The 26963-nt window shown below is 43.7% G+C and overlaps 1 protein-coding gene across 1 annotated transcript in view; it reads left to right on the top strand.

The window, feature by feature from the left end:
- Positions 1-26149, top strand: part of LRATD2 (LRAT domain containing 2) — a 31147-nt gene extending 4998 nt beyond the window's left edge. Inside the window, exon 3 of the mRNA XM_069731892.1 lies at positions 24456-26149. Coding sequence (XP_069587993.1) covers positions 24958-25995 — 1038 coding nt within the window. The 5' untranslated portion in view covers positions 24456-24957 and the 3' untranslated portion in view covers positions 25996-26149. The remainder of the gene's footprint in view (positions 1-24455) is intronic.
- The last annotated feature ends 814 nt before the right edge of the window (positions 26150-26963 follow it).

Genomic DNA, 26963 nt, shown 5'->3' with positions numbered 1-26963 from the left:
GATCTGATTTTCCTCCACAAGTGTTGGGGAAGAACTCCGCTATATCAGGCAACCAGTCCCACGTTTTTAATGAAACCGAATTAGAAAAAAATTTTTTTTTTTTTTAAGCCCAAATTACATCCATTTAAAGAGTAACAATCATTATAATATTTGTTTCATAAATCAATAGTACAAATGGAAAAATAAGCTACTTTGTAATAGATCTTATCAGAGAAATTTACTCTCAAATCATCGGTAAAATCCCGTATTCAGTGAAGACAGATTTTCCCATTACTGAGATAGGAGATTACAGTTGGTGCTTTTAAATTTCTATAGAGGAGGGAGGAGCTAGAGGCGGGCACAGTGTAACTGTACGAAACCTAATCCTGAGTTATAGGCTGTGTTCTACTCCACAGGACTAACCACAATTGTATTTGATGTCTTTGTGTCTCATGGCAAACTTGTCTACAGGTTCCTAGAGCTACCAGCAGAATAGTGAGTGCAGCTCTGGAGTATAATGTACAGTGGGGGAAATAAGTATTTGATCCCTTGCTGATTTTGTAAGTTTGCCCACTGACAAAGACATGAACAGTCTATAATTTTAAGGGTAGGTTAATTTTAACATTGAGAGAATATCAAAAATAAAATTTGAAAATTCCATTGTATGAACTATATAAATGTATTTGCATTTTGCAGTAAGGAATAAGTATTTAATCCCTCTGGCAAACAAGACTTAATACTTGGTGGTAAAACCCTTGTTGGCAAGCACAGCAGTCAGACGTTTTTGTAGTTGATGAGGCTTGCGCACATGTCAGGAGGAATTTTGCTCCGCTCCTCTTTGTAGATCATCTATAAATCATTAAGATTTTGAGGCTGTCGCTTGGCAACTCGGAGCTTCAACCCCCTCCATAAGTTTTCTATGGGATTAAGGTCTGGAGACTGGCTAGGCCACTCCATGACATTAATGTGCTTCTTTTTGAGCCACTCCTTTGTTGCCTTGGCTGTGTATCTTGGGTCATTGTCTTGCTGGAAGACTCAGCCACGACACATTTTTAGGCTATGTGCACGCGTCTGGAATTGCCGTGGAAATTTCCGCGGCAAATCCTCAACTCCTGCCGCGGGTATATCGCATGTGGAATTGCCATGCATATTCCCGCTAAACACTAGCGTTTTGCAAGTGTAATTAGCTTTCAGAATTCTAGCGTTTTCAAAGCGATCTGTAGCATCGCTTGGAAAACTGATTGACAGGTTGGTCACACTTATCAAACATAGTGTTTGATAAGTGTGACCAACTTTTTACTGTTGATGCTGCCTATGCAGCATCAATAGTAAAAAGATCTAATGTTCTCAGCTCCTCACTATGCTCCTGTCCCAGTAATGCCTTGCAGCAATGACCCCAGATGACGTAACGGTCTCGCGAGAATATCACTTTTTTTTTTTTTTTACAATTACCGGTATATGGTTCCCAGGGCTGAAGGAGAGTCTCCTCTCCTCCACCCTGGGTACCAACCACACATGATCCACTTACTTCCCGCATGGTTGGCATAGCCCCATGCGGAAAGTAATGGGACCACCAATGCATTTCTATGTGTGCAGAATCCCCGCAATTCCGCACAAAAAATGAACATGCTGTGTTTTTTTCCGGAATGCGATTCCGCCGTGGAAAAAAAACACATGTGCAAAAAAATTGCAGATTGCATTCTAATAATAGGATGCTTAATGTGAGTGTTTTTATAGCGAAAAACCGGCAAAAAAAAAAAAACGCGAAAAATCCTGAACGTGTGCACATAGCCTTAATGACCTGCCGGAGGAAAGGAGGTTGTTACTCAGGATTTTACGGTACATGGCTCCATCCATTCTCCCATTGATGCAGTGAAGTAGTCCTGTGCCCTTCGCAGAGAAACACCCCCAAAACATAATGTTTCCACCTCCATGCTTGACTGTGGGGATGGTGTTCTTTGGGTCATAGGCAGCATTTCTCTTACTCAACACACAGAGCAAGTTGATTTAATGCCAAAGACCTCAGTTTGTCTCATCTGACCACAGCACCTTCTCCCAATCACTCACAGAATCATCCAGGTGTTCATTGGCAAACTTCAGATGGGCCTACACATGTGCCTTCTTGAGCAGGGCGACGTTGCAGGCTCTGCAGGATTTTAAACCTTTACGGTGTAATGTGTTACCAATGGTTTTCTTGGTGACTGTGGTCCCGGCTGCCTTGAGGTCATTGACAAGTCAAACCCCCGCCCCGTGTACTTTTAGGCTGATAATCTCACCTCCCTGATAATGATGGTGCATGACTCCTGTCTGAGGATCTGGGTCACTACTACACTGCAGACATCCTGAGACACAGGACTGTTTTCTCCAGCCTTGCAGTAGCAGGAGGACTAGTTTAGCCAATTTATGATTATATATATATATATATATATATATATATATATATATATATATATATATTCTTCATTTTGGAATAGTTTTTGCAGGTTCTTCCCTGACTTTAATTACAGATCAGAGAGATTGATAACAAAACCGTCTGTACGTTCAATAAAGTCTTATGTTCTGGGTCTCGATTCTTGAATACTAAAGTCAGTGGGATGCGAGTAAAATATCCTTATGGAGTCACGTTTCCTTGTCTGTGGTCTTGCTGAAAAAACATAGTTTCCCCCACACTTACTCTGCAACAGCTATAATGCACTTGTTAGTTCTTGTGTATGTATGTATGTATATATATATATATATATATATATATATATATATATATATATATTATAATTTTTTTTTTTTTTAAATATCTGGCTATATATTGGTTTTGATCATAATTTGGAATATTTCATGATACCCCAGTCATCTGAATTCTGTGTTCTGACGGATGTTGAAACTTTGGCTGCTGGCAGTCACCACTAGGGGGAGCTTTGCTGCATACAGTTAATACATTGAACTAAATTACAACACTGTATGCACACGGCTTGTCCGGTGGAGTTAGAGTTCCTATCACTTGCCATAAATGTGACGGATTTAGAACAGTGGCATTCACATGCCACTAAAAAATACATTTTTATGGCAAGTTGTGGTTCTCTTTATAAAAGTTCTACCAAATAAAAAAAAAAAAAACTTTAGACAAAGACAACCCTGTTTTAAGGTAAAGTTGGAGTAGATGGTAATATGGGACATATACTGGATGCCTTGATACATGGTCCTCTGGTATTCGAGTGCTCTGTGATCCTCGTGGTCCGCAAGTAAAGTATGAAAACAAGGAGGAGATTGTGTGGGTGATAAACATGATGTATTGTCTAACCTGCATTTCATGGGTATAAGCATAGATTGCTTTTTTTTTTTGTTTTATGTCAAACCTTTTTGTTGCATTGTTGATAAGAGGCCGAGTTTCTGCCCTTGCTCTGGGATGTAAGTCTTCAACAAACCCTAAGTGGGACGTTTGTGTAGATACCACAATGATAATGTTTTTTGTAGAAATCGTATTGTTTTCTCTATTTAAATATAAATATTTTCTTACAGATATTTTTGAAAAAAAAAATGTCATGGAATTTTTCAATTTATAAAGTAAATTAATATATTAGTGTATTTGTCTTCATTATTTTTCTGATTATATATTTTCGTTTTCTCCTTTTGGAAACTGTTATGAATCCTCCCAATCCTTTAACCAATATTTTCGTTTTCTCCTTTTGGAAACTGTTATGAATCCTCCCAATCCTTTAACCAATCTAAAGGGGGAAAAAAAAAGAAGAAAAAAAAATGGTTGTGCATCAGTAATTGTATGTCAAAAACACAGAAAAGGTGTCAGTCTTTCAATTATAGTTTTTCTCTGTAAGGTCCATTCCTGGTTTTTGGCATATAAACACTGATGAAAAATAACGTCTGAATGAGGCCTTATAAAACTGGTTGTGAAAGCTGGAATGGTAAGTTTACAAGGGCAAGTGGTGAGCACGCTCACTCTTAAGCATCGGGGTGTTGGGTAGGCTCGTTGGTGTTTGAGCGCCATGCTTGAGTCCCCGCCCCTCATGTTTCGCGGCTGTTGGACAGCAAATGAACACGCAAGAGTTGCTCGCCATACACAGTAATGCCTTAGCCACGTTGGCTACTGTGACTGGGTCATTGGATTTTATATAGGACACGGTGACTTGATGCTCAGCACACTGTCCTCAGGAAGCAGTTCAAGGAGAGATGTTATAGATGGGAGAGCTTAGATTAATGTTGCCCCCCCCCCCCCTAAATATTATAAAAATGCACCCATTAATGCCTTTCATGCGGCACTAAATGGTGTCTTTTTACTTTTTTTTAATCTATTAAATACATTTTAAGAAAATGAGGTTGGGGCTGACATTGTCAGGCTGGAAAGATCTCTGGATATTGGCCCCTTCCCAGCCTAACAATACAAGCCTGCAGCCACCCCAGAATTGGTGAAGCCATTAGATGCAGCAATTCTGACTTTTCCTGATTACCCTGGTGAGGTGGCAATTAGGGTAATGATAGTTGGGACTGATGACAGCTGGTATCAGGCCCAGGGGTTAGTAATGGAAAGGTGTATCAGACACCCCCACTACTAACACAGTAATCCCCCAAAAATACACAAATATCAGAATAAAAATACTTTCGTTTGAATAAAGACTGCCCCCACAATATCCCTCGTTCAACAGATTTTTTTTTTTTCCTATCAGAAATGTTCCCACAAAGCTCCAGCAGTGTTGTCCACGTTCCTCACATCTTTCTCCAGCGTCTGTGAATAGCAGTGAGTGAGCGCTATCCACGGATGAGCGTAGCGTTGAGCCAGTGGCTCTGATGAGTTGCCGGAGACTACAGGGAACGTGGACTATGATGGAGTTGCTTAGTGAATTAGTGAGTGAGGGATAGTGTGGGGAGAGTCTTTATTCAAATAACTATATATTTTGTGTTTTTTGATTGGTTAGTAAAATATTACCTCGATTGCCATCCGGTAAAGCACAAGAACTGACGCATCTAATGTGATGCGCCAATTGTGGGCTGGCTGTGGGCCAAATACTGGATTTTTCTAATTGACCTCCAACAACTTCCAGAACTTCACCTCCAGGGCTGTACTGGCCACATGGCCATTCTTGCAGTTGCAAGATGGGCCAGTCCTGCAGTGGTCCACATCAGTCCAAAACACTTTTAACAATACTGGCATGTTCCGGAAACCAATACTGTCAAATGAAGGTGAGGTATGCTAGGGGTCCTCATTAAATGAACGTGAGGTATGCTAGGGGTCCTTATTAAATGAAGGTGAGGTATGCTTGGGGGTCTTTATTAAATGAAGGTGAGGTATGCTAGGGGTCCTTATTAAATGAAGGTGAGGTATGCTAGGGGTCCTCATTAAATGAAGGTGAGGTATGCTAGGGGTCTTTATTAAATGAAGGTGAGGTATGCTGGGGGTCCTTATTAAATGAAGGTGAGGTATGCTGGGGGTCCTTATTAAATGAAGGTGAGGCATGCTGGGGGTCTTTATTAAATGAACGTGAGGTATGCTAGGGGTCCTTATTTAATGAAGGGGCGGCATGCTGGGGGTCATTATCAGATGGAGGGAAGTCCCACTGGAACGACGTTACCATAAGGAGGGATGCACACTGCGGGTCATTATCAAAAGGAGGGTGGCACGCTAGGGGTCATTGTCGAAAAGAGAGGAGGCATACTAAGGAATCAAATGGAGGGGAGTCACGTTGTAGGTCTTATCAAATGGAAGGGAGGCTTGTTGGGGGTCATAATGCAGGGAAGCCTTATGGGAAGTCATTATCTAAAGGAAGGGAGGCACATTTGCCCCATGGGGGGTGGCATTATCAAATGGAGGGGAGGAATGCTGTTGGTCATTGTAAACTGGAGGGTGGCACACTGGAGGGGGCATTAGAAGGAGGCATAGAAGGGTGTTATTAATAAAAGGAGGCAGCACGGGGGGTATTATTTTATAAGCATGCAGTAGGGGTGTTATTACTGTTAATGGCACCATATGGTTTGTGTAGAGAAGGGATTTTGAGCAGGGCACTGGGTAAGAAAGAAGCCAAAGATAGCTCTGTGTTACGTTTTTCAGGGTCAAGTAATGGATGAAAGAAGAGTTCATAGCGGTCTGGGCTGACAGGAAAACAATGGGAAAGTGTTTGACTACAATCAGCGAGAGCATCACTAGTGAGAACCTGCGCAGTATACACGCATGGCCTGCAGAGCACTGGTGTAGAACTGGTATTACCATTATATGGTCACTGTATAGTGGTAATATCAGTCATAGAACAATGGTTTTGGTTAATAATCAGTATGGTGGTATTATCACACTGTATACTAGTAATATAGAGTTATGACAGGTGTTATTTTGTCTCTTACATTGCAGTATTGATGGGACTATTGGTCTTGGGCCAGTTGTGCTGGTAACGATCAATCTGGTGGCATTATTTTGTCATTGTGTAGTCATAGACTAGAGTTATTTAATATTAATCTTAGTATTATTGTTACTATTGGTCATGCAATAAATCTTGATCTTCTCCAGCATCAGTCAGGGTCATATTTGCTATAAAGACCCCCATGTGGGGAAGTGGGTTTGGGGGTTGTAATGCTCACGCCCAGACTGGTTGGCGCGGGTGTCCGGGGGTGTGGCCCTACTGGACCACTGACCAGACTACCCTGGAAGGGGCGTAACTAAGTAGCTTCCTAGGTGTTCGCTGGAGCCTCTGATGGTGAGGTCAGACTTGTGCGGCAGGAAGCTACCAGGTACCACTTCAGGGTGGTGTGTGGCTGCTGATCCCACCGGGGGACAGGACACAGGCAGGCACGGCTGTGACACTGGCATGCGGACGGGCACGACTGAGACACTGGCAGGCACGGCTGGCACTGTGGCAGGACAGGCGACATGGGCTGATACTCGGGTAGGACAGGTAGGAACTGCTATACAGGTGGGTGTATGGAAACAGGTAAGAACCTGTTCAGACTGGAGGGTATATGGGAACAGATAGGGACCTGTTCAGACTGGTGAATATAAGGAAACAGGTAGTGAGCTGTACGACAAGTTGCAGAACGGAGGTAGAGCAAGACTGCAGGAGCAGATGCAAAGCAGAACCATAGGAGGCGGAGCCAAGAGCAGAGAAGGAAGAAGCGGAGCCAAGAGCTGTTCTGCTGGAGGTGGAGCCAAGAGCTGATCTGCTGGAGGTGGAGCCAAGAGCTGATCTGCTGGAGGTGGAGCCAAGAGCTGATCTGCTGGAGGTGGAGCCAAGAGCTGATCTGCTGGAGGTGGAGCCAAGAGCTCATCCGCTGGAGGCGGAGCCAAGAGCTGACCCCGCTGGAGGCGGAGCCAAGAGCTGATCCGCTGGAGGTGGAGCCAAGAGCCAGAAGGCGCAGAGTCACAGGTTGTGGCGAGCAGTGAAGCACAGAGCAATGGGTAGTGGCAAGCAGAGAGGTGCAGAGCCACTGATTGTGGCAAGCAGAGCAGAGAGGGATCACAGAGATACACAGCAGAGTGGGAATGGCAAACCAAGAAAGAACAGGAAGGGACATAGACCAGTGTACAGACAGGAACAGACATAGATACACAAACAGAACACTGATATAGGCCTGCGTATTGCAGCCCTCAGAGACAGGAAACAGAACACGACCTGGCAGCTCAGTAGCAAGTTCTAACTGAGGGAAATAGCTTGCTCAGGCGTCCTCCAATGAGTGAGGACGGCTTAAGTATCAAAGGTCTCTAGGGAATTGGCCAGGGACACCTGAGGGAGGTGCACACAGTCTCAATAAGAATCTGGATTTGCCAGCACCGCCCCCTGTGCACATAGCCAGGAAGTGTACACAGAGCAAGCGGCCATGGAGCACATGGCATGGAGTCGGCAGCAGACAGAACTCGCAGCATAGCACGGGGTGAGTTGATGTATCAGGCAGGTGGGGGATGGAAGGCCATGCAGTGATGCTGGCAGGGTTGTTACAGGGGTGCTGCATGGGCCCTGTGCTTTCAAATGCTAAGGGTGAATTTCACCTCTACCTCTGCAGTGAAAGCCGTAATTGTTAAATTTTCCAATTTGCCTGAACTGTACTACATTTTGCTGGATAATAGATCTCTTACTGGTCCTAAAAAATGGCAGGGTTAACACAAATCCAACCAAATTGGTGAGTTGTCATTTTTATTGTGATCCTCAGGGGCGGGACTTAACAATATTTTTGTTAATAAAATAGAGTTCGGTTAGGCGCTATATAAAAAGTCCAAACCCATGATGCTTTCTTATCCAAAACCTGTTGTACAATTAATTTTACAGCAGTGATTTTGATGACGGGGAAATTCTCTTTGCGGACAAGTCGCATGGACTTCAAAAAGTCTATACGAGTAAAGTGTTGTATTTTTTCCCGAGAGATATTTAAGAAAGAGGAGGTTCTGCTTTTTTTTTTTTTTTTTTTTTTTTAATAATTTTTTTTAACCCATTCAGTTGAATAAAGCTGTACTGCAATACCAGACATGGCCATGGACAAAAGTGGCGCTAGTTCTGTAAAAAAAAAAAAATATATTCTTAACACTTTTTTTTTTTTTTTGTGTTACAATTTAAATATCATCCTTAGAGAAAATTTGAATCTTCTTGTAAATATTGGAATTTCTCCCTACATTGATAATAAAGATGTCTTCCGCTATTTCTTGCTCTTAAGGTTGATTGTGATTCCAGTCTGACATTTATCCGGAGCTTTAATATCCTTTGGTGTGTGAAACCTCAACCTTGTTTGAACTTCACTCGTTTTCAGCTTTAATTATTCTTTTAGGATTTTTTTTTTATAACCGTTCTGAGTAATAAAAACCTTTCATTCTGCTCCGTCTATGAGCTACAATAACGCTAAATGCTGGAGGTAAGAAAATCTACTGAAGTCTGAAAACCTCTAATCGCGAGCAAAAAATTATACGATTCCCATTTCCCCAACCCCTCTACCCCTCCTGGCTGCCACTACAATTAGTCATTCTCTCTTATGTCCCAAATTCCTGATATTTAGGCAATCACTGGGATTAGCATCACAAGAGGCATACGGACCCGGTGAGCGTTAATAGTTTAAAGGGACCCAGGGAGGTCTTATTGGGCAATAACGAATATTCCCATGCACTATAACAATAATAATTTTTAAAAAGTTTAATTAAAAGACTTTTTTTTTTTTTATTAAAAAGAAAAAAAGAAAATAATTTGGAATAAAAACTTTTTTTTTAATTAAATATAAGTCCTAAAGCTTGACAAAAAAAACATGGACGGTTGTGCAACCAAAGCCACTTCCAAGACTGTTTTACTTCACATAGGACTCAAGCTGTCTGTCCCTTCCTGTTGCATCTCAAGTGGACGACTCTCTCACCACTGAGGCCAGATCTTCTTGAACCCTATTTCCTAATCTCCTGCTTCACTCCACTTGACCTGTATTCTTTTAACATAGTCTTTCACCCAATGACCCCAAAATTCTCTCCTCTCTGGACCCAAATTCCAAGTGTCCGATCTCCTCTTTCTCTTTCTTCCCCGATCTTGCTTTACTCCCATTTTTCCAGACTCTGACCTCAAGAACCTTGTATCTTTCCAACTGCTAGTTTTGCCCTGATACTACAAGGGCCCCATCGGACTCTACCCATCAAAAACCCTTCAAAAATATTCCTTCCTTTCCACAGATAACTCCATTGTAGACACTAAAAAGTTTTAAAAGGGTATTCCCATATTAAAAAGATATCCCCTATCCACAAAAGATAGATAATAGATTACTGAAAATGAGGGGTGTCAAAACTGGATCCCAAAAACTACCAGAGATCACCAAAAACTTGACTTGATATCTTGGGCAGTCCTACTGACAATGAATGAATCGATGGTGCAGATGTGTGGCCACCACCCTTTCATCGGGACATTCCAGAGCCTTGGACTAGGGATTGGTGCTGGGTCCCAGTGATTAGCTAATTCTCACCTATCCATTGGACCCTTCAATGTGATGTGACATTGCCCCCATTTTTATATATTACTAGATGGTGGCCTGATTCTAACGCATCGGGTATTCTAGAATATGCATGTCCACGTAGTATATTGCCCAGCCACGTAGTATATTGCCCAGCCACGTAGTATATTGCCCAGCCACGTAGTATATTGCCCAGCTACGATGTATATTGCCCAGCCACGTATGTCACAGGTTAAAAAATAAACATATACTCACCTTCCGAGGGCCCCTTGTAGTTCGGTCACATGACCATGACGTCATGGCTGGTCCTTCTCGCGCAAGACCTGTGATGACATCGCGGTCACATGACCATGACGTCACAGCAGGTCGTTATCGCGCAGGCCCTTTGATGACGTAGTGGTCACATGACCATGACGTCATGGCAGGTCCTTCTCGCGCAGGGCCTGTGATGACGTAGTGGTCACATGACCATGACGTCATGGCTGGTCCTTCTCGCGCAAGACCTGTGATGACGTCGCGGTCACATGACCATGACGTCACGGCAGGTTATCGCGCAGGCCCTTTGATGACATAGTGGTCACATGACCGTGACGTCATGGCAGGTCCTTCTCCCATACTATCCTTGGCACCGGAACCTGCCGCTTGCATGGAGCGGTCACGGCAGCGTCGCGAAAGGTGAATATATAATGATTTTTTTATTTTTTTAAAAATTATTTTTAACATTAGATGTTTTTACTATTGACGCTGCATAGGCAGCATCAATAGTAAAAACTTGGTCACAGAGGGTTAATAGCGGAGGTAATGGAGTGAGTTACCCGTGACATAATGCGGTCCGTTACCGCCGGCATTAACCCTGTGTTAGCGGTGGCCGGAGGGGTGTATGCGGGCGCCGAGCAGTGACTGCGGGGAGTAAGGAGCAGCCATTTTCTTCCGGACTGTGCCGTCGCTGATTGGTCATGGCTGTTTTGCCGCGACCAATCAGCGACTTGGATTTCCTTGACAGACAGAGGCCGCGACCAATGAATATCCGTGACAGACAGAAGGACAGACAGAAAGACGGAAGTGACCCTTAGACAATTATATAATAGATGGCCGATGTATAAAGGACTACATTTTGCTGACTGCAGGATAGCTACAAGTTTTGGCCACCTATGTTGCTGTAAACAAACTAAGGTCAGAACGTAAAAAACAAACTCTTAAATTTACAAGCTGGAAAAAGGCTATTGAAGAAATCAGCTGGAAAGAAATCTCAGCTTATAAGGAGGAAAACATAAGTTTCCAGATTAAACTTAACCCTCCAACAGACTTTTTATTCCAAATAAGTGAAACTGGTCAAATTTCCCATTTAGCTCTATGGAGTTGTCAATACAAGGGCAGGACAATACATTTTGGTGTCTTAGAAATATTGTGCTCTTTCCCACAAAACCTTAAAACAATCAAGACCTACCTTATTTGAAAACCAATTAGTGTGGTGTTCTCTTATAGAGTCACCAATCAGTCACAGGCAAAATACAGAACTATTACTATTATCTGATTGGAAACATTCACTCTTTCTTCTCCACCCGTTCCAGACCAACATGATGACCTCTTTTAGGTGGTGACAAGTTGTCTCCTGCCTTCCGTAGTCTAACACTAGGGTAGATGGAAGCATAATGTCTTCTGCAGCCCTTCCTGTTGTAAATTATTCTTTCTATTTATCCCAGGTTGTGCATGAGCTCACATTGTCTTCATGCAGACACGTTGGCTTCCCAGGTCATGCCAATGCCACACCAGACACACACCTTCTCCGGTGGCAGTCCAACACTTTGGACCTCTCTCTCTTTCTCTCTCTTGCCCAATCTTCCGGTTCCCCAAGCTCACCCTGGCCCTCTCCCGGAAGAACTGTACACATTTCTAATTTGTACCCGAGGCACTCGTCCATTCAGCGACTTTATCCTCATTCTCAACACCATCCTCTTTTCTACAGACTTTCACACCTGGATTTGGCTCTGTTAGATTCGCCACTCACTCGCGCTGTAACTCTGCTTACTCGGAGCTTGGCTTGTTACAGCTGCTTCAAAGAGCAGTCACAGACCACTTTCTCAGATCAAAGTCTTTTCTTTAGGAGTCAGCTTCTCCTACTGTATTTTTGGGCAGGAGCACCGCTACCTCTGCTAAGGTTAGTTACAGAGGCAACGTTCCCTCTGCAACTCCTGTTTAGTCTTAATTCTCTCTGCAACTGACCTGTAGTTGCTGTAAAGAAGAGTAACAGGAGCATCGTGTGAGGCAGAAAGGATGGATGCTTAGGACCCACTTTGGGAGTGCCTGGACAAAAAAAAAGGGACCAGAGCTAACGATTGGGTCAACTTCACTCGCCACTCTCCAATACTCCGGTAACTGTGAACACCTCTGAACAAGCTTAAAAATGTTGACAGCCCATCGCTAACCTATTGTATTATCACTGGCTTAAAAACAATTCAGTCTATATTCTTTATTGGAATTTGTAAACGTCATAAAGAGGCGCCTTGAGCCTCTTTTACAAATTTGAATTGTGCTACTCTAGTGTAACCAACATGGTCGGCAACTCATTTTTTTTTTTTTTTTTTTATTTAAGAGGTGTACATTTTGGTTTGTGTTAACAATTTCTGAGACCCATAATTCAAGAGGATTTTTTTTTATTTTTTTTTTTTTATACAGTACAGACCAAAGTTTGGACACCTTCTCATTTATAGATTTTTCTGTATTTCCATGACTATGAAAATTGTACATTCACACTGAAGGCATCAAAACTATGAATTAACACATGTGGAATTATATACTTAACAAAAAAGTGTGAAACAACTGAAAATATGTCTTATATTGTAGGTTCTTCAAAGTAGCCACCTTTTGCTTTAATGACTGCTTTGCACATTGGCATTCTCTTGACGAGCTTCAAGAGGTAGTCACCGGGAATGGTCTTCCAACAATCTTGGAGGAGTTCCTAGAGATGCTTAGCACTTGATGGCCCTTTGCCTTCACTCTGTGGTCCAGCTCACCCCAAGTCATCTCGATTGGGTTCAGGTCTGGTGACTGTGGAGGCCAGGTCATCTGGTGTAGCATCCCATCACTCTCCTTCTTGGTCAAATAGCCCTTACACAGCCTGGAGGTGTGTTTGGGGTCATTTTCCTGTTGAAAAATAAATGATGGTCCAACTAAATGCAAACCGGATGGAATAGCATGCTACTGCAAGATGCTGTGGTAGCCATGCTGGTTCAGTATGCTTTCAAATTTGAATTAATCCCCAACAGTGTCACCAGCAAAGCACCCCCACACCATCACACCTCCTCCTCCATGCTTCACGGTGGGAACCAGGCATGTAGAGTCCATCCGTTCACCTTTTCTGCGTCGCACAAAGACACGGTGGTTGGAACCAAAGATCTCAAGTTTGGACTCATCAGACCAAAGCACAGATTTCCACTGGTCTAATGTCCATTCCTTGTGTTCTTTAGCCCAAACAAGTCTCTTCTGCTTGTTGCCTGTTGTGAATTCTGCTTTTGGGCTCCCTCCGGTGGTTGTAGGTGGTAATGCAGTTGTCCCAGGGCTGCAGTCATGGTCAGGTGTATCTGCTGATTGCAATTCTGACTGGGGTATTTAGGTTTGCAGGATTCATTAGTCCTTGCCAGTTGTCAATGGTTCTTGGGAGGTGTTTGACCTCTGTCTGGTTTCTCCTGCTTAGCTGCCAATTCAGCAAAGATAAGTGTCTATTTTTTTACTATGGCACACATGCTGCGTGCTGGATTTTTGATTGTATTTCTGCTCTGTGTGTAGGTTTTTCTGGAGTTGCAGATATACGTTCCACGTCTTTAGTTAGATGGAGGAATTTTTTGTATAATCTGCTGTGGATATTTTTGGAAGGGTTTTAATACTGACCGCACAGAATTCTGTCCTATCCTTTCCTATTTTAGCTAGAGTGGACTCTTTTGCTAAATCCTGTTTTCTGCCTACGTGTGTCTTTCCTCTCCTACTCAGTCAATATTCGTGGGGGCTGCCTATCCTTTGGGGTTCTGCTCTGAGGCAAGACAGTATTCCTATTTCCATCTATAGGGGTATCTCTCAGGGGTATTCCCTCATATCCTCCCTGTCTCACAACCCTAAACAGCTTTTCAACACTTTCAATTCTCTACTCCGTCCCCCCGCACCTCCTCCCTCCCCCCTCATTTCTGCTGATGACTTCGCCTCTTTCTTTAAACAGAAGATCAATACGATCAGAGAAAGCTTTGGCCCACAGCGCCCACTGCCCCTCTTAGCTGCTCAACCCTGCTCCTCCAAAACCAGCTTCTCCACCATGACAGAAGATCAGCTCTCCACCCTCCTGTCAAGATCACACCTCACCACCTGCACGCTTGACCCGCTCCCATCCCACCTCATCCCTAACCTTTCCACGGTCTTCATCCCAACCCTAACGCACCTCTTCAACCTCTCACTCACAACAGGTGTTTTTCCCTCATCCTTCAAGCATGCCAAGATCACACCCATCCTCAAAAAGCCCTCCCTCGACCCATCCTCTGTGTCTAGCTATCGCCCAATATCTCTTCTCCCTTATGCCTCCAAATTGCTGGAGCAACACGTCCATCTTGAACTGTCCTCCCACTTCTCCTCCTGCTCCCTCTTTGATCGGTTACAATCAGGCTTCCGTTCTCATCACTCAACTGAAACTGCCCTAACTAAAGTCACCAATGACCTACTAACTGCCAGGAGCAAGCGACACTACTCTGTCCTCCTTCTCCTGGACTTGTCTTCTGCCTTTGACACTGTTGACCACTCCCTTTTGCTACAAATCCTCTCATCCCTTGGCATCACAGACTTGGCCCTTTCCTGGATCTCGTCATATCTGACAGACCGAACATTCAGTGTCTCCCTCCCCCACACCACCTCCTCACTTCGCCCCTTGTCAGTCGGTGTTCCTCAAGGCTCTGTTCTAGGACCCCTACTATTCTCCATCTACACTTTCGGCCTGGGACAGCTCATAGAATCCCACGGTATGCAGTACCATCTCTACGCCGACGACACGCAGATCTACCTCTCCGGACCTGACCTCTCCTCCTTGCTTACCAAAATCCCGCACTGTCTGTCTGCCATTTCAGCCTTCTTTTCTGCTCGCTTTCTACAACTGAACATGGACAAAACAGAATTCATCATATTTCCCCCATCTCACTCTACCCCTCCACCACATCTATCTGTCAATGGCTGCTCACTATCCCCAGTCCCACACGCCCGGTTCCCTGGGGGTGATCCTCGACTCTGCCCTCTCTTTCAAGCCACATATCCAAGCCCTTGCCTCCTCCTGTCGTCTCAAACTCAAAAATATTTCCCGGATCCGTGCTTTCCTTGACCGCAACACTGCAAAAACGCTAGTGCATGCCCTTATCATCTCCCGCCTCGACTACTGCAACCTCCTACTCTCTGGACTCCCCTCTAGCACTCTGGCACCACTCCAATCCATCCTACACTCTGCTGCCCGACTAATCCACCTGTCCCCCCGCTATTCCCCAGCCTCTCCCCTGTGTCAAGCCCTTCACTGGCTTCCTATCGCCCAGAGACTCCAGTTCAAAACCCTCACACTGACATACAAAGCCATCCACAACCTGTCTCCTCCATACATCTGTGACATGGTCTCCCGGTACCTACCTACACGCGACCTCCGATCCTCCCAAGACCTCCTTCTCTACTCCCCTCTCATCTCTTCTTCCCATAACCGCATCCAAGACTTCTCCCGTGCTTCCCCCATACTCTGGAACTCTCTACCCCAACACATCAGACTTGCGCCTACCATAGAAACCTTCAAAAAGAACCTGAAGACTCATCTCTTCCAACAAGCCTACAGCCTGCAGTGATCCTCAACCTACTGAACAGCCGCACAGCCAGCTCTTCCCTCTCCTAGTGTATCCTCACCCACCCCCTGCAGACTGTGAGCCCTCGCGGGCAGGGTCCTCCCTCCTTATGTACTCGTGTGCCTTGTTATCTGCTCATGTTTAATGTAATTGTCTATATTTGCCCCGTATTCACATGTAAAGCGCCATGGAATAAATGGCGCTATAAAAATGTATAATAATAATAATAATCTAGTCCTCCGGCTGTGACGAGGTGTCTAGGGTTTGTTAGGCACACCCCACGGCTACTTCTAGTTGCGGTGTCAGATCAGGATTTGCGGTCAGTACAGTTACCACCTACTCCAGTGAAAGTTATTCATGTGGCTCCAAGGTCACCGGATCATAACAGTTGCCTGTCCTTAGCAGTGGTTTCCTAGCAGCTGTTTTACCATGAAGGCCTGCTCCACAAAGTCTCCTCTTAACAGTTGTTGTAGAGATGTGTCTGCTGCTAGAACTCTGTGTGGCATTGACCTGGTCTCTAATCTGAGCTGCTGTTAACCTGCGATTTCTGAGGCTGGTGACTCGGATAAACGTATCCTCAGAAGCAGAGGTGACTCTTGGTCTTCCTTTCCTGGGGTGGTCCTCATGTGAGCCAGTTTCTTTGTAGCACTTGATGGTTTTTGCCACTGCACTTGGGGACGCTGCTTTTTTCTTGCCATAATACAAATTCTAACAGTCTATTCAGTAGGACTATCAGCTGTGTATCCAGCAGAGTTCTGCACAGCACAACTGATGGTCCCAACCCCATTTATAAGGCAAGAAATCCCACTTCTTAAACCTGACGGCACACCTGTGAAGTGTAAACCATTCCCGGTGACTACCTCTTGAAGCTCATCAAGAGTATGCAAAGTAGTCATCAAAGCAAAAGGTGGCTACTTTGAAGAACCTAGAATATAAGACATATTTTCAGTTGTTTCACACTTTTTTGTTAAGTATATAATTCCACATGTGTTAATTCATAGTTTTGATGCCTTCAGTGTGAATGTACAATTTTCATAGTCATGAAAATACAGAAAAATCTTTAAATGTGGTGTGTCCAACTTTTGGTCTGTACTGTATATATATATATTTAAGAATATTTTTTTCCACTTTGTTTTAGTCCCCCCCCCCCAGTGAACTTGAAATTGCTTGTATTGTATTCTTATACTTCATCACCTATGAAGCTTAGTTCATGGCTGGCCTTTAAAGGAGTAGCGACATGGCAGAAAGAGTGGCCTTCAATATGCTTCCAAGTGAAAAAAAAATGGCGTTGGCAACACTTGCTAAATTTGGTGAAGGCTGAAGAGGCAGGTACTAGCTGTATAACAAAACTGGCACTGGCTGTGTGTGGCACGGGCTCAGCTCTTGAGTCTGCTCCATACACTCTTTCCTAACATAGTACATAATATCCTACACCTGCACCCAACATAGGATGTCTTATGTCAGGAATTGGTCACAGAACTCGATAGTAGTGGTCATAGTGCCATCGCAACAGGATTCCGTACCATAAATTTTGGTATAAATCCTTTTCTCGACCTCTAATACAGCCGCAGTGGGCTTTGTCTATCAGTTACACCTCCGACCATGTACACCTTCTTTATCACATGGCAACTGAATACACTACATGTCAACACTGCGACATCCCGCCTGTGAAACCTACCGCATTATCCATCCGATGCCAGAAAAAAGATGAAACCTGGAGGTATCCTATCTCTCTGCCCGAGGCTGCGTCTTATCACAGCTAAAGTTAGAAGTTTAAGATAAGTATTTTTTTAGATATATGGGATGTGCTGCAGAGAGAAGAGGGCACACGCTGTTCTGAAAATGGAAACTTCATCCGTTGTGTTGTCAAGAAAAAAATGTGCTAAAATAAGAATAATAATAGTACAGCAAAGGGGGAAATATCTAAAAGGGTTTTATAGGAAAAAGGTGATTTTTCTCAGAGCCAGATTTAAGTAGGTGGATATCCCGGGTAAAAAATTTGGTTGGAACAGCTATTCCAACTTTGCAATCTGGATCTCCTGATTTCTTAAAGAAGATGGGTGTCTTCAGATGTAATGGCAATTTACACTAAAGTCTATAGAAGAGACGGAGCCAACTGAGACAGTGAATCCCGCAGACCCTGGTCACACTTCATAGATTTCACACTGATTCAAATGAAAATTTAAGTCTGGACACAAATTTTGGAATTTTTGCCTATTAATTCAGAAAAGTATTTGTGAGGTCAGACACTGATGTCGGGGAGTAGTCTAGGCTCACAATCTCCGTTCTAGTTCATTCCAAAGGTGTTGGATGGAGTTGAGGTCCAGGCTCTATGTGGACACTCATGTTCTTCCTCGAAACTCCCACCTCTATAGCCATATGGACCTTGTGCAATGGGCACAGTCATGGAGAACAGTGAAGGGTATTGCCCAAACTGTTCCCACAAAGATGGAAACTGCAATTGTCCACAATGTCTTGTGCTGAAGTATTAAGATTCCCCTTTACTGGAACTGAGGGGCAGAGGTTAACGCCTGATAAGAAGCTCATAGCATTATGCTCCTCCACCATCTGTACAGGGGGCACAATGCAGTCAGGGGGTAACGTTCTCCAAACCCAGACTCCTCCATCTCATGCCATATAGAAAAGTGTGATCCATCTCTGCACAGAACATGTCTCTGTACGGCTGCATGCACCTCTTCAGGTTTGAAGTTCCCAGTGTTTGTGCTAGACTCTTTAGTTATGGAGTCAGAAGAGATTTGATCACTTTTCTGCCCCTGCGCCTCTGCACTCAGTCCCCCACTCTGTAATGTTATGGGGTCTGATTTGCTGTGGTTTCTCCGATTTCTTAATAATATCAGTCGCAGGTGATGAAGGAAGATTTAGTAGGGAAAAAATGCCATGAACTGTGCCACAGAGTGCACAGTTATTGTTATTTATATTGCACCATTGATTCCATGGTGCTGTACATGATAAGGGGTTAGATACAAGTTACAGATATCACTTACAGTAAACAAACTAATAATGGTAGACTGGTACAGAGGGGCGAGGACCCTGCCCTTGCGGGCTTACGTTCTATAGGATTATGGGGAAGGAGACAGTAGGTTGGGGGGTTACGGCAGCTCCATTGGTGGTGAGGTGGCACCGAGGTCAATTGGAGGCTGTAGCCTTCCTGAAGAGGTGGGTTTTCAGGTTCCGTCTGAAGGATCCGAATGTGGTGGATATTCGGACATGTTGAGGCACAGAATGCCAGAGGATGGGGGATATTCGGGAGAAGTCTTGCAGGCGATTGGGTAAGGAATGAATAAGTGTGGAGGAGAGAAGGCGGTGTTGGGAAGACCAGCGATTATGTGAGGGAAGATATTCATGAGATTTATTCGGAGATGTAAGGAGGAGAAAGGTTATGGATGGCTTTGTAAGTCAGTGTTAGTAATTTGAACTGGATACGTTAGGGAATTAGGAACCACTGAAGGGATTTTCAAAGGAGGAAAGAGGAGAAGTTGCGAGGATAGAGGTGAACTAGTTGGACAGCAGTCAAAGACAGACTGGAGAGGGGCGATAGGGTTAGCAGGTAGGCCATAGAGGAGGATGTTGCAGTAGTCGAGGCGGGAGATGATGAGGGCATGCACAAGCATTTTAGAAAATTGAGCGTTGAGGAAAGGACGAATTCTGGAAATATTTTTGAGCTGTAGGCGACAGAAGATGGTGAGAGCATGGATGTGAGGTTTGAAGGACAGGGCAAAAGGTAATTCCAAGGCAGCAGATTTTCGGTACACGGAAACGTGTGATGTCATTTATTGTGATAGATAAATCATGTAGGGAAGGTATATGAGATGGAGGAAAGATGAGGATTTAAGTTTTGTGCACATTGAGCTTAAGGAAGCGACAGGGGATATGGCTGACAGACACTCCAGGATTCTGAAGAGCAGAGAGGTGGTACTGGAATCCATGGGACTTTGAGTTGTCCCAGGCCAAGGGTATAGATGGAGAAGAGTATGCTATATCTACATTTGACTTGAGTACAATACTTACAGTACGTGATTTTTTTTTTCATTATGGTGTTAACACATAAGATGACCCTTATTAAATCTACAAGTCTGTTAATAATGGTCACAGGGAATAACTAAAAATTAAAATAGTGCTTTAACATATTCTTCACTCAGCCAAAATGGACCTAAACGCGTTAACGATCACTGAAAACTCCTGAAATAAGACTTAATTAACTTCCAAGTAGGATTTTGTTTAATGTTGGAGGAATGGAGGCTAGATTTTATATGGCGCTCACTTATAATCATTCACTTTGATGTTTCGAAAATTGATTAAAACCCTTCTTTAGCGATTCACCAGGGGACCGGGGACCCGTTGAGAACATACTGACAATTTGAAGCGGAAATTACTTCAAAATACATGAAAATGTCTTCTTCTATATATAAACATAAAAATGTGAAATGGCAGCGAAGGCAGACAGATGCAATCAAGAGACCTAAAGTACAGGTTCATTTATTGAAGAAGTCATTCTATCCGACTCCCTGGGTTAAAATTAGAGGCAAATTATCGTAGTTAACTAAAGTATAAAATGATAATGTATACGGCATAACATACCACCTACTATAAAAACAGAGAAATATTATAAGATGTGTTTAGGATGTGTGTCTGGGGTAAAATTATCCTGGATACTAGTCCAGGAAGTGGCCATAACTCCTCTTAGTGATCTGTTCCATCATGGAGGTCTTCAATCACAGTTATGGAGTTCCTTCTGTCACTGTTTTCCATTGATCTGTCGAAAGTGCGGAAGTGGGATATGATAAGTAGAGATCAGAGAAAACATGGGTGGAACACAGGGAGCTGAATGATGCACTGGACACCAGGTACTAGTCTCCTTATAACCCTAGACCACCAGGGAAGTGTCCATTAAATCTCATAAGACCACTGATGTGCTGGAACTGAATCTAAGAACTTGTTATGACAAATTTAGAACAATCAATAAATATACAAGTTACTTACTGTACATCCCGTAATCTGGGCAGGCACAAGTTTTTTGCAGGCCCATAGGTGAGTACTAATGGGCCCTTCTTCTACATCAATTTTTCCGCATCAACTTTTTTTAAATTTTGGTCAATCAAGTTGTATTGGGGATTATTTTTGGGACGTCTCCTTCTATCCCATTTTTTTTGGAAGATAAATTGAGCAAAAAAACAGTAATTTCATTTTTTTTTTTTTTTCATTTGGACGTTCACTTAATTGGATAAGTACGGTATAAGGATATTTTATTCGTTTGGACAGTTGCGTATGCGACAATGCCAAAAATGTAATTTTGGGTGGGTGGGGCTTAACTATCACTTTGCCTTTTAAAATGTTTGTAAATCTGGGGATTTTGTATAAAATTTTACACCAGGTTTATAATTTACAAATTACAGCAAAACATTAGGTATTTAGGAGTCATTTGAAAATATTTATTTTTCTGCAGAAAAAAATACAGTATTTCTAGGAAATCCTAGAGGACCTTGTCATAAATATGTATTTCTTTCTAAACTGGTGTAAATGCCGCCGTTCTCCTGAGTCCGGTGATGTTTTTCTTTTGTTCCTGCTCCTCTCCGATCCTGAGATGTGGCTTCTTCTCCCCTGTATACAATCTAATCTTTTTAGGCAATTAGGTGTGATTCTCAAGAACACGCCCCCAGAGTAGAGTTGATAATCACGCCTACTTGGCTAACAAGACTAGATTTACATACAGGGAAGGGGAGGCCATATCTCAGGAACGGAGAGGCGCAGGAACAAAAGAAAAAAACATCACCAGATTCAGGAAAACAGCGGGATTTATATCAGATTAAAAAAAACATGCTTATGGCAAGTGACAGGTTATCTTTAATTTTTGCTATCATGATATATTGAATATCTATCACAACCTCCAATGTTGGAGTGTCATATTTACATGTTATATGATCTGACCTTACCCGGATCTTCAGGAATGACGGTAGTGAATTTGATTATATCATGATGTAACATGTAAAACCTGAGGACAACCGACGTCTGTTCGTATTTGGTAAATAGATGTTCAGCTTATATTTAGTGTGTGTCATTAATGTGGCCCAAACTCATAACAGCGGCTACATGAAACATCGTCAATAAATGAGCAGATCTGAACAACAATTCTAATGTAACACAGGTTCAAAATGGCTTTAGTGAAAATACTGAATGCATCTTTATGGTGGTCGGCAGTGGCGTAACTACAAAGTGAGGGGCCCCGGTGCGAACTTTCAAATGGGGCCCCCCGCGCCAAAATATTTCCCACCGAAATTCACATTTTCCCTATTCATTTCGCACACTATAGTTTTGTTGCTATGTTGTATAGTCTGACCTAATACTGCCCTGTAATCGCTGAGAAAAATGATTTTATAACTAACATGTCTCTATACTAATTAGGGCGATGTCTTCGGACGTGCAGACACTCTGGGCGTTCGTGTCCTCCCTCGCTCTAATTCCAAGCGCACTCCCGGTGTTTGAATTCTGTGTGCTGTTTCTTCCTGGTATGACGCTGCAGTGCGTCATTTCCGGACCTGTGCAGTGTGGGGGTGTATTGGGTGCACTGGTTGGCTCCGGAGCATACGCACTGCACATTCTGAGGCTGGCGAGTACACCCAATACCACAGTGCACATGCTGGGCTCTGCCCACAGCCGTGTACCATTCTTCCCGACTCGGAAATTTACAGCCCGTACACACGCAGCTCTGCTCCGTATGCCTTGTACACATGCAACTCTGCTCCGTACACCTTGCACACACGCGGCTCTGCTCCGTACACCTTGTACACACACGGCTCTGCTCCGTACACCCTGTACACACGTGGCTCTGCTCCGTACACCCTGTACACACGCGGCTCTGCTCCGTACACCCTGTACACACGCGGCTTTGCTCCGTACACCCTGTACACACGCGGCTCTGTTACATCCACACTGTAAACCCCTTCTGACCCCACACATAAACTTCCCCTCATTCAGCACCATGACAATCAAGCACAGCAGAGTCCTGCATACACTGAGGCCACTGATCATGTGACCCCTGACTCATCCCCTCCTGTGACCTCATCACAGGTCCTGTGCACACAGAACAGGTGTGTGTGTGTGTGTGTGTGTGTGTGTACGCGCATGTGTCAGGTGTAAGCAGCCCATAAGCACTTTATAGCCACTTCACTCACCAGCTGCTGCCATCCATCTCTGTCAAGCTTCAGTGACACGCCCAGCCCTTCTGCTAGGTCACATGTCCTTCACGGACACGCACACTGCTGGAAGTCTGGGGAAGCTGTGGGCGTGGCCAGCAGGGTGCTTGACTTGTCTGCTTGTTTGCTGGACTGGGCGGGCCCTTAAACACTCGGGCCCAGTCGCAGCTGCGACCCCTGCGGCCGCAGTTGTTACGCCCCTGGTGGTCAGGACTCCAAGCCTCCTAAATAGCTAGAAACGCTTACCTATGAAAAGAACACATTGGTCTGTGGTTGCCTTTCAATTTTTACCAGGTCGAAGTTCTTCAACCATGGCCTAACCCAGCTTCCGGAGCCAGTGACTATTCCAGCTTGAAGTGCATCCGAGGACACACATTTAGCTGAAGTGTATTGTGGCACAGAGACCCACCGGCTCTATGCACTGCAACATTCACTGTCAGCCATCCTGAGGTCCAATATGGGTGACACATATTACTGACAGGGGCCCAGGATGGGGACATTACACTAGGACCAAGGATGGTGGACATTATAACCATAATGGACCCAGGAAGGAGGAAGTATATTACTAGAACAGGACAGTACAATAGGGTGGGGGATAATATTACAGGAAGGGGCCGAGGATGGGGGACATTATATCAGGAAGGGACTCAGAATGGGGGACATTATACCAGGAATTAAATTATACCAAAAAAGGGTCCATAATGGGTGAAATTAGTACAGGATGGGGAAATTATTTAATTGTGGAGGAGTAACATATGTGTCTTTATAGAATTTAGAATGCTACAAGGGCTAATACATCTGGCCAACATGTAGGTGAGGGGCTCAGGTCCGACTTTTGCATCGGGGCCCATCAGACTCTAGCTACGCCACCCATTCCAGAGATAGGGGCCCCTCTTCCCTGAATATACATCTAGTCTATTTAACTAACTCGGCATGATCCTTAACTACTCTCTAAAGCCCATTTGTCTAAAAATGCTAGATACATGTAGAGCAAATAAGAGGCCGCATCTCAAAAAATTGAAAGGTGCGGAAGCAAAAGAGAAACAATGCCGGATTCAGAATAACAACAGCGACAATAATAACAACGACAAACAGACTTATTTGACAACTCTCACAGGTGTCTGGGAAGTGTCTACTTTTTTTTTGAGCCACCTTGATGTCCTGGTACAGTTGGAAAGTGGCAGTGTTTTAATTATCTTTCAGCAGATGTGGTAGGCAATATTCAGATGACTATATGCCATATAACGACTCACATCCACCTGAACCTTGTACTAATGGATGATATATTAATATATTGAATATTTTGAGCACATGGCTTAAGGTTGTCGTGTAGAGGAAGACTCAGATTGTTGGCTAGTCCTTTGTTTTGACGATGCTCCATATTACGGTAATTAAGCTCATATATAGAGCTACTGTATTTCTTTATGCCACATGTATCTCTGAATATAAGTCCTTCCCTGGTGTAATACATAATGTCAGCTATAATGAGAGCAATTACATTACATCTTTGTTTCTGCAGAACATTGACGTTCGTGTGGACTCTCGAATAGCACTGTGGTGAAAGACAAAGGCGTTCAGGACACCTCGTCAGGTGACACCGAACTCATGGAAATTCACACCATCTGTGAAACTGAAGAGAACCATCTACTGCACATAAACATACAGTTAGGGCCAGAAATATTTGGACAGTGACACAAGTTTTGTTATTTTAGCTGTTTACAAAAACATGTTCAGAAATAAAATTATATATGTAATATGGGCTGAAAGTGCACACTCCCAGCTGCAATATGACAGTTTCCACATCCAAATCGGAGAAAGGGTTTAGGAATCATAGCTCTGTAATGCATAGCGTCCTCTTTTTCAAGGGACCAAAAGTAATTGGACAATGGACTCTAAGGGCTGCAATTAACTCTGAAGGCGTCTCCCTCGTTAACCTGTAATCAATGAAGTAGTTAAAAGGTCAGGGGTGGATTCCAGGTGTGTGGTTTTGCATTTGGAAGCTGTTGCTGTGAGCAGACAACATGCGGTCAAAGGAACTCTCAATTGAGGTGAAGCAGAACATCCTGAGGCTGAAAAAAAAGAAAAAATCCATCAGAGAGATAGCAGACATGCTTGGAGTAGCAAAATCAACAGTTGGGTACATTCTGAGAAAAAAGGAATTGACTGGTGAGCTTGGGAACTCAAAAAGGCCTGGGCGTCCACGGATGACAACAGTGGTGGATGATCGCCGCATACTTAATTTGGTGAAGAAGAACCCGTTCACAACATCAACTGAAGTCCAGAACACTCTCAGTGAAGTAGGTGTATCTGTCTCTAAGTCAACAGTAAAGAGAAAACTCCATGACAGTAAATACAAAGGGTTCACATCTAGATGCAAACCATTCATCAATACCAAAAATAGACAGGCCAGAGTTAAATTTGCAGAAAAACACCTCAAGAAGCCAGCTCAGTTCTGGAAAAGTATTCTATGGACAGATGAGACAAAGATCAACCTGTACCAGAATGATGGGAAGAAAAAAGTTTGGAGAAGAAAGGGAATGGCACATGATCCAAGGCACACCACATCCTCTGTAAAACATGGTGGAGGCAACGTGATGGCATGGGCATGCATGGCTTTCAATGGCACTGGGTCACTTGTGTTTATTGATGACATAAGAGCAGACAAGAGTAGCCGGATGAATTCTGAAGTGTACCGGGATATACTTTCAGCCCAGATTCAGCCAAATGCTGCAAAGTTGATTGGACGGCGCTTCATAGTACAGATGGACAATGACCCCAAGCATAAAGCCAAAGCTACCCAGGAGTTCATGAGTGCCAAAAAGTGGAACATTCTGCAATGGCCAAGTCAATCTCCAGATCTAAACCCAATTGAGCATGCATTTCACTTGCTCAAATCCAGACTTAAGACGGAAAGACCCACAAACAAGCAAGACCTGAAGGCTGCGGCTGTAAAAGCCTGGCAAAGCATTAAGAAGGAGGAAACCCAGCGTTTGGTGCTGTCCATGGGTTGCAGACTTAAGGCAGTGATTGCCTCCAAAGGATTTGCAACAAAATATTGAAAATAAAAATATTTTGTTTGGGTTATGTTTATTTGTCCAATTACTTTTGACCTCCTAAAATGTGGAGTGTTTGTAAAGAAATGTGTACAATTCCTACATTTTCTATCAGATATTTTTGTTCAACCCTTCAAATTAAACGTTACAATCTGCACTTGAATTCTGTTGTAGAGGTTTCATTTCAAATCCAATGTGGTGGCATGCAGAGCCCAACTCGTGAAAATTGTGTCACTGTCCAAATATTTCTGGCCCTAACTGTACATCTCATAATTTAGAGTCTTGTCAAGAAATATTGTTGATAGAGGAGATTATAAAGAGTCACTTCTTACATGAATGGTCCTAGACCTCGAAGGCTACGTTCACATTTGCGTTGTTGGGTGTAGCGTCGGCGATGCAACCAACAACGCATGTACACAACGCAGCGTTTTGCGACACATGCGTTGCCATAAGATCCTACAGATCAGGAATTTTGGCGCAGGGAAAACGCTACAAGTAGCGTCCTCTGCGCCCTGTCTTGTGCGTCTATATGATGCATGCGTCATAAAACGCAGTACAACACATACCGGCGCATGTCCATGTGCCCCCCATGTTAAAGATAGGGGCGCATGACGCATGTGTCGGTATGCGTCAACGACGCTACGCCCAATAACGCAAATGTGAACGTAGCCTACGATACTGGTTGGACATCTAAAGACAGAAAACCAATTCAGAACTTCTTCATTGACATTTACAGTAAGGTTAACAAGCGCAAACAGGATAGATGTTAACGTACTGATTGTTGGGGGTCCAACATTCAATCCCACAAAGGGAATGCTTTTTCTTCGATGCAAGAATTAGAATGGAGCGGTGGGTCAGATGCTTGACCATCGCTTCATCAATTCCATATCAGGCAAACAGAAAATGTTGAATACAGCGCTCAGCACCTCTAGAAAGAGTGAATGGAGTGGGGGACTAGCATGAACACTACTAAA

Source organism: Ranitomeya imitator, chromosome 6 (genome assembly GCF_032444005.1).
Source record: "Ranitomeya imitator isolate aRanImi1 chromosome 6, aRanImi1.pri, whole genome shotgun sequence".
In the NCBI taxonomy this organism is placed as follows: domain Eukaryota; kingdom Metazoa; phylum Chordata; class Amphibia; order Anura; family Dendrobatidae; genus Ranitomeya; species Ranitomeya imitator.
This window is presented reverse-complemented; position numbering and strand designations above follow the sequence as displayed.